We start from the raw sequence: 13,096 nt of genomic DNA, 5'->3' as shown, positions 1-13,096 counted from the left end.
AGTATGCTGAACGTTAAAGAACTGGGACATTTTCATCTTCCAGGAATTGTGTACATATCCTTGTGACATGGGGATGTGCGTTATCATGCTGAAACATGAGGTGATGGCGGTGGATGAATGGCACGACAATGGGCCTCAGGATCTCGTCATGGTATCTCTGTGCATTCAAATTGCCATTGATAAAATTGTGTTCGTTGTCCTTAGCTTAAGCCTGCCCATACCATAACCCCACTGCCACCATGGGGCATGGGGCAGTTGAAACGGGGATTCATCCGTGAAGAGCACACTTCTCCAGCATGCCAGTGGCCATCGAAGGTGTGCATTTGCCCACTGAAGACGGTTACGATGCCGAACAGTCAGGTCAAGACCCTGGTGAGGACGACGAGCAAGCAGATGAGCTTCCCAGAGACGGTTTCTGACAGTAGTGTGCAGAAATTCTTTGGTTGTGCAAACCCAGTTTCATCAGCTGTGTCGGGTGGCTGGTCCCAAACAATCCCACAGGTGAAGAAGCCGGATGTGGAGGTCCTGGACTGGCTCATTTTACACGTGGTCTGCAGTTGTGAGGCTGGTTGGACATACTGCCAAATTCTCTAAAATGATGTTGGAGGTGGCTTATGGTAGAGAAATGAACATTAAATGTTCTGGCAACAGCTCTGGTGGACATTATTGCAATCAGCATACCAATTGCACGCTCCCTCAAAACTTGAGACATCTTTGGCATTGTGTTGTTTCAAAACAGCACATTTTAGAGGAGCCTTTTATTGTCCCCAGCACACGATGCACCTGTGTAATGATCATGCTGTTTAATTAAGTTCTTGATATGCCATACCTGTCAGGTGGATGGATTCTCTTGGTAAAGGAGAAATGCTCAGCTAACAGGGATGTAAAAACATTTGCGCACACAATTTGAGAGAAATAGACTTTTTGCACATATGGAACATTTCTGGGAACTTTTATTTCAGCTCATGAAACATGACCAACACTTTACATGTTGTGTTTGTATTTTTGTCCAGTATATATCCAAATAACCACATCACTTCCATATTATCCTGGGATTTGTGTCAAAATGTTTATCCACAAAGCAGTGTAGGTTTGCTTTGAGCTTCCATTCCTGGCAGATGCACAGAGATCTGACGTCCTCTATAAATCAGCTCGGGGTTATTCGCACCGGTGTGAAGGAGAGGGAAACATGGCCGTGTACACCTGCACAACTTAGCATAAGTGTCAACAGGGCTAGAGTGCCAGCCCAGAGAGCTGCCTGTCCTGCTGAGAGGGTATGTGATAAACAGGACCTTACTGTAGAGTACACAGCCCATATGATTTCTGACAGGCAGGCAGCCAGCTCTTCTCCCTCTGAGCCCCTTTTTGAGCCCTCTCTCAGCTTTAAGGAAAGGCTCCCACTCACTGACTTGTGCACCCAGGGACGCCCATCATCCACGTCCTCAGCGTCCCCTCCCTCTCCCCCACCCCTCCCACCCGGACAGGAGTGCTCAATGCCCCCCTCTGTTCTCGGGCCACGTGGAGAAAGCGCTCGAGGAATGCAGTATCATCCTCCACAACCTGCACTTATGGCAGCTTTAAGGAAGCCCCTCTGGGGTGACCAGAGGGTAATTGCTATTCGGGATCCTTGGGATGTCCATTCCCCATTGAAGTTGAGATTTAAAATGGTTATGGTAAGGGTTCGGTTGGGATTTATGGTTAAGGGTAGGGGTTAAGGTTCCGGTTAGGGTTCAGGGGTAGGGATGTCTCAAGCATCCCGGATAACTGTGATCTGAGGCAGTCTGTTTTGGGTTCTCCTCACTTTCACCTGACAGGACTTAATGCCGGCCGGCTGAATGGGAGGCATTCAGGGCAGATTACAGTGCCCTGTAGCAGTGAGCACAGGTCTGGCTGCGACATGGAGGATCAAAGCTTAGACACTGAGCTGCCCTGCTCATACAGACTCAATGAGTCAATGATTCAAATGGCACTCATTTTCCTCTGTGAGTCATTTTGTTGTAGTAAGCGTACTCCACCCACTTCTCTCTATCTGGAATCTCAGACCCTTTTCTCCCTCCAGACACATTTAACCATTCTTAAAGTTCTGTTGTGTCGTTACAATTTCATGTATGAGCAAAGCTGCTGTAATGATCGGATTGGGGACTAAGCAACATGGATATAGTCCTTACATCCCTGGCCCTCTGTCAGATATGTGATCTCCCCTTCCCTCCTCTCTGTCTGTCTGCATCCCAAATGGCACCCCTAAGGGCCGTCCGTGGTCAAAAGTAGTGCACTACATAAGGAACAAGGTGGCATTTGAGATGCAGGCTCCGTCTGTCCCAGCCAGGCCCCACACAGTGGAGCACAATGGGCTCTGGTCACCCTGTTTCCTCCCCAGGGGAAAGGCCATGCTGTCAGGCTGATATTAACTTTCTCCTAAGGAGAAGGAGGGAGCTGCAGACTGTAGCAAGTTATATCTTCAGGGGAAAGAGTCCTCAGAAGAGCAGTCTTGTTGTAGTTGAAACCTGAATGATGTTGCTTTATTCGTCCCAGCCTTAGGAAACTGTGTTTAGCATCTAGAGAGCCACATGAAAGTCTCTCAAATAATGTTTTGCCGCTGTGTTGGAATTGGCCTGCAAATATTTATCATACTGATCTGATGCCTTTGCCTGCAGTGGGGAGAAGAAAAACAGTTGGTGCACTCCGCAGCAGTGCCCTCTCTCGCTCTCTGTGGCCAGTTTCTCTGAAAACCTGATCCCTATGCCCAGCTCCAGAGATCCACAGGCCCAGCTCACAGCTCCACAGCCGAGGCCCTGGCTGGCCAGCTGGCTGTCCTGTTAATTTGTGCGTGGAACTGCAAGACCTGGTCACAGACACTGTAAAGGGCCTGAGAAGAGGAGGGGGTTTCCGGAGTGAGTCCAGCAGCCCACATGAACACATTAGAGACCCTCCACTCCTCCCTCACCACCTTCTCTTAGTGGTCGTCTGCCTGCCTCCAAAACAAACACATACACACCACTCTGCATTCCACACAGAGAGCTGTGTGAAGGACTCTTTAAGTGTGTGTCTTAAGCACCAAAATAGTATCATCCTCATAGAACACTGGCCTCGGTGGCCTGGTGTAATAACCTTTATTCTCTCCTTAAAATAACCCATCATGAAGTCAGGGTTTGGTGATGTGCTGCAGCTGATTCCATTATGTCAGCATTCTTGTTTGTTTTTCCTCGTGGTTCTCTAATCCCTCTGACAGTCTTCTTAACCCTTAGGTTCCATTGGAGTTGCAGAGCACACAACTATATACATTTGTTGCAATGGGTTTTGAATGTCAGGAAAGGGGTTGCCAGTCGGTTTAGTTATGTCGTTCAGCTAAGCCGGTCTTAACGTGTTTTTCTTTCCAGCAAAACTACAAAAGAGACATGATTAGTTTTGCAGCCACATCGTGTCTGGTCTAGTTTGCCCTAGGGGCAGTAAGACATGTCAGAGTTATTGAATTCGACTGCGACTGAATGCCCCCTTTGAAACAAATCCAGCCAAATTGCTATTCTCTCAGCGCTTTACAACTGAACCTTTACAAATCGCATAAAGAAGTAGTTGCTCTATGAAACGTCTACGTAATTTACAGAGCAGCTGCTCAGATAATGGCATAATTCTTTGTCTATGTCCTGTCTCCTACCCTCCTATAGGTGGTGTACTTTGGGGATAGCATGCGGTCGGACATGTTCCCTGCTAGCATGTTTGGGAAGTGGGAGACTGTGATGATCGTGGAGGAAATGGAGGGAGAGGGCGTCCCGAGGAGCGACGCAGCAGAGACCAATGAGGCCCAAGTGGAGCCTCAGGAGAAGAAGGGAAAGTTTGAGGTAAGTTCACACCAGCAGTTGTTTCAGTTTAATGTGTTCGCCCACCTTGCCCCTGCTACATAAAAGACATATTCTCCCAACCCCCAGTTCATTGGCTGAGTGCCAAAATATACCCAATGTAGCATGTGTGTCTGAGAATGTGCGTGTGTTAATTTTGTAGCATTATCAAAAGACATTCTGCAATTGCATTGGTATACCGTGGTGGTTTCATCTTATTACAGTTTCACATCTAAAAGAGGAACCTGTAAAACAAGTTTATGTGAGTCTGTATTTCTCAGAGTAAGCCTAGTGTGAGTACAGTAAAGTCAGAAAATAAACATTTTAGGGAAGCTGACGTACTACTAGGAAGGAAACTATGAAGTAATCCGTACGACCAGGATGCAATATCACCCAGTGTTTCCCTCACTGACCAGGCCATGGAGGATTGTTTTGTTCCAGACAGTAGAGAAGTTAGATGAGTCAGCATATCTGTTGCCAGGAGCAATGAGAGGAACGTCCTTGTTTGGCCAAAACACCACTAGGATAGAGGACTCCTTCCTCTGAAGGGACTGACAGAGGAGGTTGTGCCACGTTTGGAGCACGGGACCTTGTAGATGGACAAATTGTCTCCGCCTAGACTCACACCTCTACCTCTGTCTCTCTCTTTTTCCCTTCTCCCCCTCTCTTTGTCTCCCCCCTCTTCTCTCTGTCTCTCTCTCTGTCCCTTCTCCCTCTCTGTCTCCCCCCACCCCATTTTTCTCTCTCTCTCTCTCTCTCTCTCTCTCTCTCTCTCTCTCTCTCTCTCTCTCTCTCTCTCTCTCTCTCTCTCTCTCTCTCTCTCTCTCTCTCTCTCTCTCTCTCTCTCTCTCTCTCTCTCTCTCTCTCCCTCCACCCCCATCTCTCCCTCTCTTATTCTCTCTCTCCCTCCACCCCCATCTCTCCCTCTCTTATTCTCTCTCTCCCTCCACCCCCATCTCTCCCTCTCTTATTTTCTCTCTCGGTCTCACCCCTCCACTCACTTCTCTCTCCTTTTTTTAATCTCCCACCCAGCCTCTCTCTCCACTTGCCTTTCCTTTCTAAAACGTATTTCCCCATTTGCCTCATTTAATAGATATTCCTGGAAGCTCCAGTTGGTCTCCATCTCTCTTTTGCTCTGCTGCAGCCAGAGTGTATGTAAACACATTAATAGACACTCTTAAGAGAACTGCCTGGAATGACATGTTTCTCCCAGATTCCTTTTGGTTACAATTTGTCCCTCAATATCTGGTGGAACTTTCTACGTGAATAGGCTACTGTTTGTAATGTTGTGCATCGCGTTGCCTCTTACTAATGATATATTATGAGGTTCAGTGTAGAGAAGAGGGAGAAGTAGTTAGTGCAGAAGTAGCCAGAATGTTTCCATGGCTCAGAGTTCAGAGCTGATCTTTTATCTACGTTCTTTTAACATGAAAGATCGTGGATTCATTTAATCTTATGAATGACTTCTAACAAACAGATCTTCTCAGCATGCAACTCCGTCTCCAAGTCTGGTTGGAAGTCAAAAAGCGTAATTCAGAAGAATGTCTTCCATCACACTTTTCACCAAGAGGGACAAAGTAGCAACAGTTTTTTTTTTGACGCAATGCCCTTTCTCCCAGTTGAACTGAATCACATTTCAAGGAAGTATCTGCAAGAGTTGAGTAATTTAGATGCATACGTGTCTTCTGCTACCTCTAGTTTGATCTGTTATCAGTCCGTACTTGTTAACCACATCCTGTTGTTAAGGCATGTTCTGCCTTTCAGCACATTTTAGAGATTAACATGTTGGACCGACAAATGGCACTGATAAGGATGAGTAAGAAGGGGGGGGGGTGTAATAATGGTGCCAGAGGGGGATGGCTGCCGTTTTACAGGCTCCTAAGCAACTGTGCTATTTTGTTAGTTTTTTCACATTATGTACAAAATCAGTTACAAATAATGTTGCTGCTACAGTCTCTTATCACCAAAAAGACCTTCTGGACATCAGAACAGCGATTACTCACACAACTGGATGAAGATTTTTTTCTTTAATGAATCGGATGCAAAGGATATACTGGTCTCTCTCAAGACCAGGCCCAATTCACTGTCCTCCGCGTGAAGAAAAGACAGAGAAAAAGGGGGAGAAGGGCGGGGTGCCTTGTGAGAATTCCCTGGCGATTAGGTAAACCACCACTACCTTCCGTATTATTGGCCAACAGACGGATTATCAGGACGTGGACTCAAAGCATATGCGGACCAACTGGCCAGTGTCTTCACTGACATTTTCAACCTCTCCCTGACCAATTATGTCATACCTACATGTTTTAAACAGACCACCATAGTCCCTGTGCCCAAAAAAGCGAAGGTAACCTGCCTATATGATTACAATTGAGTACAGTTGAAGTTGAAAGTTTACATACACCTTAGCCAAGTACATTTAAACTCAGATTTTCACAATTCCTGACATTTAATCCGAGTAAAAATTCCCTTCTTTCATCACATTCCCAGTGGGTCAGAATTGTACATACACTTAATTAGTATTTGGTAGCATTGCCTTTAAATGTTTTAACTTGAGTCAGACGTTTCGGGGTAGCCTTCCACAAGCTTCCCACAATAAGTTTTGGCCCCTTCCCCCTGACAGAGCTGGTGTAACTGAGTCAGGTTTGTAGGCCTCCTTGCTCGCATACGCTTTTTCAGTTCTGCCCACAAATGTTCTATGGGATTGAGGTCAGGGCTTTGTGATGGCCACTCCAATACCTTGACTTTGTTGTCCTTAAGCCATTTTGCCCCAACTTTGGAGGCATGCTTGCGGTCATTGTCCGTTTGGAAGACCCATTTGCGATCATGCTTTAACTTCCTGACTGATGTCTTGAGATGTTGCTTCAATATATTCACATACTTTTCCTTCCTCATGAAGCCATCTATTTTGTGAAGTGCACCAGTCCCTCCTGCAGCAAAGCACCCCCACAACATGATGCTGCCACCCCAGTGCTTCACGGTTGGGATGGTGTTCTTCGGCTTACAAGCATTCCCCTTTTTCCTCAAAGTATAATGATGGTCATTATTGACAAACAGTTCTATTTGTGTTTATTCAGAACAGAGGACATTTCTCCAAAAAGTACGATCTTTGTCCCCATGTGCAGTTGCAAGCCGTAGTCTGGATTTTTTTATGGCGGTTTTGGTGCAGTGGCTTCCTCCTTGCTGAGCGGCCTTTCAGGTTATGTCAATATAGGACTCGTTTTACTGTGGATATAGATACTTTTGTACCTGTTTTCTCCAGCATCTTCACAAGGTCCTTTGCTGTTGTTCTGGAATTGATTTTCACTTTTCACACCAAAGTACATTAATCTCTAGGAGACAGAATGCGTCTCCTTCCTGAGCAGTTTCACTGCTGTGTGGTCCCATGGTGTTTATACTTGCGTACTATTGTTTGTACAGATGAACGTAGTACCTACAGGCATTTGGAAATTGCTCCCATGGATCAACCAGACTTGTGGAGGTCTACAATTTTTGGCTGATTTTCTTTTGATTTTCCCATGATTTCAAGCAAATAGGCACTGAGTTTGAAGGTAGGCCTTGAAATACATCCACAGGTAAACCTCCAATTGACTCAAATGATGGCTTTAGAAGCTTCTGGTAGGCTAAATGACATGTCATTTTCTGGAATTTTCCAAGCTGTTTGAAGGCACAGTCAACTTAGTGTATGTAAACTTGTGACTCACTGGAATTGTGATACAGTGAAATAATCTGTCTGTAAACAATTGTTGGAAAAATGACTTGTGTCATGTTATGCACAAAGTAGATGTCCTAACCGACTTGCCAAAACTAGTTTGTTAACAAGAAATTTGTGGAGTGGTTGAAAAACTAGTTTTAATGACTCCAACCTAAGTGTATGTAAACTTTCGACTTCAACTGTATCTGTAAGAGTTGAGTAATTTAGATGTGTCTTCTGCTACCTCTAGTTTGATCTGTTATCAGTCCATACTTGTTAACCACAACCTGTTCTGACTTACAGCACTTTATATAGATGAACATGTGGAACCGACAAATGGCACTGATAAGGATGAGTAAGAAGGGGGGGGGGGTGTAATAATGGTGCCAGAGGGGATGGCTGCCGTTTTACAGGCTCCTAAGCAACTGTGCTATTTTGTTAGTCTTTTCACATTGTTTGTAACTGACTTCGTACATAATGTTGCTGCTACAGTCTCTTATGACCAAAAAGACCTTGACATAAGAACTGCGATTACTCACATCAAACCGGACGAAGATTTTTTCTTTAATGAGTCAAACGCAAAGGATATACTGCTCTCTCAAGACCAGGCCCAAATCCCTGTCATCCACGTAAAGAAAAGACGGAGAAAAGGGGGGAGAAGGGTGGGGTGCCTTGTGAGAATTTGCCGGCGATTATGTAAACCACCACTGCCCTCAATATTATTGGCCAACAGACGGATTATCAGGACGTGGACTCAAAGCATATGCGGACCAACTGGCCAGTGTCTTCACTGACATTTTCAACTTCTCCCTGACCAATTATGTAATACCTACATGTTTTAAACAGATCACCATAGTCCCTGTGCCCAAGAAAGCGAAGGTAACCTGCCTATATGATTACACACCCCCTTCCCCCAACAGATCCACAGATGACGCAATCTCAATCGCACTCCACACTGCCTTTTCTCACCTGGACAAAAGGAACACCTATGTGAGAAGGCTCTTCATCGGCAACAGCTCAGCGTTCAACACCATAGTGCCCACAAAGCTCATCACTAAGCTAAGGGACTAAACACCTCCCTCTGCAAATGGATCCTGGACTTCCTGACGGTAAGGGTAGGCAACAACACATTTTCCTCTCTGATCCTCAACACTGGGGCCCCTCAGTGGTGCGTGCTTAGTCTCCTCCTGTACTCCCTGTTCACCCATGACTGCGTGGTCAAACACGACTCAAACACCATCATTAAGTTTGCTGACGACACAACGATGATACATCCTATAGGGAGGAGCTCAGAGACCTGGCAGTGTGGTGCCAGGACAACAACCTCTCCCTCAATATGAGCAAGACAAATGAGCTGATTGTGGACTACAGGAAAAGGAGAGCCAAACAGGCCCCCATTAACATTGATGGGGCTGTAGTGGAGCGGGTCGAGAGTTTCAAGTTCCTTGGTGTCCACATCTCAAACAAACTATCATGGTCCAAACACACCAAGACAGTTGTGAAGAGGGCACGACAACAACTTTCCCTCCTCAGGAGACTGAAAAGATTTGGCATGGGTCCCCAGGTCCTCAATTTTTTTTTATAGCTGCACCATCGAAAACATCCTGATCGGTTGCATCACCGCCTGGTGTGGCAACTGCTCGGCATCTGACCGTAAGGCGCTTACAGAGGGTAGTGCGTATGGCCCAGTACATCACTGGGTCCAAGCTTCCTGCCATCTAGGACCTATATACTAGGCGGTGTCAAGGGAAGGTTCTAAAAATTGTCAAAGACTTCAGTCACCCAAGTTAGACTGTTCCCTCTGCTACCGCACGGCAAGTGGTACCGGAGCGCCAAGTCCAGTTCCAAAAGGTTCTTTAACAGCTTTTACCCCCAAGCCATAAGACTGGTGGACAATTAATCAAATGGCCTCCCGGACTATTTACATTGCTGCCCCACCCCAACCTTGTTTTCACACTGCTGCTACTCGCTGTTTATTATCTATGCATAGTCACTTTACCCCTACCTAAATGTACAAATTACCTCGACTAACCTGTCCCTTCATACCTTCATTATTGTTATTTAATTTTTTAACTTTTTTTAATTGTATTTTTTTAAACTTTAGTTTATTTAGTAAATATTTTCTTAACTCCATTTCTTGAACTGTGTTGTTGGTTAAAACCTCTTGAGTGTAGGGGGCAGTATTTTGATGTTTGGATGAAAAACATACCCAAATTAAACTGCCTATTTCTCAGGCTCCGAATCTCGAATATGCATATAATTGTCAGATTAGGATAGAAAATACTCAAAAGTTTCCACAACTGTCAAAATATTGTCTGTGAGTATACCAGAACTGATATTGTAGGCAAAAACCTGAGGAAAATCAAACCAGGAAGTGGCTTCTATTTTGAAAGCTCCATGTTCCATAGCCTGCCTTCGCTCCATTTAAAGGGATATCAACCCGATTCATTTTCCTATGGCTTCCCCATGGTGTGACCAGCCTTTAGCTTCTTGGATATAGGGGGCGCTCTTTTAATTTATGGATAAAAAAACGTTCCCGTTTTAAACAAGATATTTTGTCACGAAAAGATGTTCGACTATGCATATAATTGACAGCTTTGGAAAGACAACACTCTGACATTTCCAAAACTGCAAAGATATTGTCTGTGAGTGCCACAGAACTAATGCTACAGGTGAAACCAAGATGAAATTTCATACAGGAAGTGCCCCAGATTTTGAATGTGCTGTGTTCCAATGTCTCCTTATATGGCTGTGTATGGGTCACGAATGAGCTTAAGACTTTCTGTCGTTTCTCCAGGGTGTCGACAGCATTGTGACGTATTTGTAGGCACATCATTGGAAGATTGACCTTCAGAGACTACATCTACCAGGTGGCCGCTTGATGTCCTCCGTTGCAATTATTGCATAATCTCCAGCTGCGTGTATTTTTGGTTTGCTTCGAGGAGAAACACAGCTGCCACGAATGATTTATCATCGAATAGATATGTGAAAAACACCTTGAGGATTGATTCTAAACAACGTTTGCCATGTTTCTGACGATATTATGGAGTTAATTTGGTAAAAAGTTTGGCGTTGTAGAGACTGCATTTTCTGATATTTTTTTTTAGCAAAACGTGATGAACAAAACGGAGTGATTTCTCCTACACAAGTAATCATCATTCGCTCACACCCACATGCATTTATACTGACTGTACACACACCCACTCACATACAATCATAATATACGCCGCTGCTCTGTTTATCATATCTCCTGATGCCTAGTCACCTTACAGTACATACATACAGTAAGGTACATGCAGTATCTAACTATCACTCCAGTATTCCTGCACATTGTAAATACAGTATTGGAACTGGCCCTGTATATAACTTCTTACTTTGTCGTTTTCTTATTTTCATTTCGTATGTGTTCCTGTTCTACCTTATTTGTAGTATTACATTGTTATTGATTACTGCATTGTTGGGTTTAGAGCTGGCAAGAAAGGCATTTTCCCTACTTGTGCAGGTGACATGAAAACTTTAGACTAACTCCACACTGCTTTTAATTTTGAAATTCCTGTTAAAAAAGTGGATCCATCATTAGTAATGAATTTTCCTACTAGCACGTGTGATGTGCTTTCAGGACCAGGGCATGAAGGCGCCCTCTGCTCCATCCGAACAGTGGGGATCCTACTTTGTGGACACACACAAGACTCCTGGAGGGGATGAGGAGAGCCAGAAACTCACCTGGTGCTGCCATAGCATCCACAAATACAGCACAATGGCCATCCCCAGTGTGGAGTCTATTGCAGGTACAGGGAGGAGAGGGCTATGGGGGCTCACTGACTCTTGTATTGCGTAATGGCCTACCTAACTACTGTAGCGTCTTGTCTTGAGAGAGGCGTGCTTTGTTTGTTTGAAGAGGCATTTGACCCCAGATTTCCTCTACTACTCATTCCTTATTCTTGTTGAGAAGTGTCCCTGGAAAATGTTCTGTTCCTTTTTGTGAAGGTTGGTTTTTAGCAAAGCTTTGGGGGTTACTGTCTCAGCTAAGCAGGCCAAACTGGTTGATGTGACATCATATTATTCATACATTTATTTCAACCCTCCTTAGATCTCCCTCTGGACTACAAGTTCCCCAGGTTCTCTCCCAACAAACCCTGCACCACCGGCTACTACCCCAGACCCCCAGATTCCCTGCTGAAGAAATGCCAGAGTCAGTCGTCTTAAAGAGTCCTTCTTCCCAGAGTCGCCCCCCTCAACCTCCTCAGCCTAATGGGGAGGAATGTGCCTCCATCTCACCTGTAGTTCCACACCTGAACCACGCCAATCATCCCTAGAGCACAGGAAATCACGCTCACGTTGATAGAAACCATGCGAATGTAAAAGCACAGTATCGCTCTGTAAGTAACTTGGCTACATTTGAACGTTGTTCTGTACGTGGATTATTGTACGTGTGTGTGTGGAAAATGTGACTTGCCAATTGTCTAGGTATCTGTCAGCATACAGTGCTGATTAAAGCACATTCATATTGTTTTATGTGAAGACCACTATTTTTTTATGTAGGTAATTGGTGTTCCAGTTGAACCCCCTATACTGTAAGTGCATCATTCAATGTAAGTCAATAACTCTTTAGAGTAGTAACAAACCTTTCAAGCCCCACAAATAATGTCCTACATTTTGTTTTTGTGTGTCCTTACCTCAAATCTGATCTGAAATGCAACGTTGAACAGTCCCAGCAGTGTTTGTCTCCCGAGAGAAATTCAGAATAATCCATTATGCCTGGTATTAGTGTGTGTATAATACATAATAAACAGACATTTTGGTTGTGTTTCGCTGTATGCATTTCAATAACAGTACATTAAGATGCCCTTAAAAGGTAAAGCATTTCCCCTGTATTGATTTTGTGTAAGGTGTGTAAGAGCATTGTTCTTGAAGAAATGGCACAATTTCTGTGGAAAAAAATGTAATAGTAAAGGAAAACTGTAATACTAGGTGGTTAATACTATGCTCTGTGTACTCTATGTATTATCTTGGTGCAGCAGTAAACTATAGTGCTGTTGGGGTGACTGTAAAAGTGTGGAATACTTAGGCTTCATATGCAGTACCAATTTGAATATATGCTTTAACCGACTCCTGAATGGTTACATGTGTTGGTGGACTGCATATAGACTAGTTGTATTATATTGATAAGAAACAGTCTGAATATGCTTTTAAGAGTATGTTGATAGTAAGTACTGTATTAGTTGATAAGAGAGGACAGGAGACTTTAATTGGGAAGCCAAAGTGGGTTATTATTTATGTTATAAATAATTGTTGGCGTTAAACACAATGCAGCTTTAGTGATCCATTTACTTTTTTTCATGTGATTTGCAAACTTTTATAAGCCCATTTGCCTTATGTTCAATTCATTAGTGCTCTTGTGTTCTAGAGAAGATACAGGGAAAGTGTTTAATGTACTGTCTATGAAATAAAGAAAAATGTTCTACAATTTTGTTACACTGCCTTTTCTGGTACTTTGTGTGTTTTCTTGACAGTAAAAATAAAACATTTCTGAAAATGTGTCAGTCAGAGATCATGACCAAATTGGAATAGA

General features: G+C 44.1%; 1 protein-coding gene and 1 long non-coding RNA gene across 2 annotated transcripts in view; one reads left to right on the top strand and one right to left on the bottom strand.

Annotated features, from left to right (window-relative positions):
• The window catches only part of LOC123990670 (5'-nucleotidase domain-containing protein 1-like), a 90,897-nt gene extending 77,833 nt beyond the window's left edge, over window positions 1–13,064 (top strand). The window contains exons 10-12 of the mRNA XM_046291409.1: window positions 3,663–3,836; window positions 11,144–11,312; window positions 11,615–13,064. Coding sequence (XP_046147365.1) covers window positions 3,663–3,836; window positions 11,144–11,312; window positions 11,615–11,730 — 459 coding nt within the window. The 3' untranslated portion in view covers window positions 11,731–13,064. The remainder of the gene's footprint in view (window positions 1–3,662; window positions 3,837–11,143; window positions 11,313–11,614) is intronic.
• LOC123990671 overlaps window positions 1–13,096 on the bottom strand; it is a 56,880-nt gene that overhangs the window by 41,830 nt on the left and 1,954 nt on the right. The gene's annotated exons all lie outside the window — the stretch shown is intronic.

Source organism: Oncorhynchus gorbuscha, linkage group LG12 (genome assembly GCF_021184085.1).
Source record: "Oncorhynchus gorbuscha isolate QuinsamMale2020 ecotype Even-year linkage group LG12, OgorEven_v1.0, whole genome shotgun sequence".
In the NCBI taxonomy this organism is placed as follows: domain Eukaryota; kingdom Metazoa; phylum Chordata; class Actinopteri; order Salmoniformes; family Salmonidae; genus Oncorhynchus; species Oncorhynchus gorbuscha.
The sequence above is the reverse complement of the archived record's forward strand: the minus strand, read 5'-3'. Positions and strand labels throughout refer to the sequence as shown.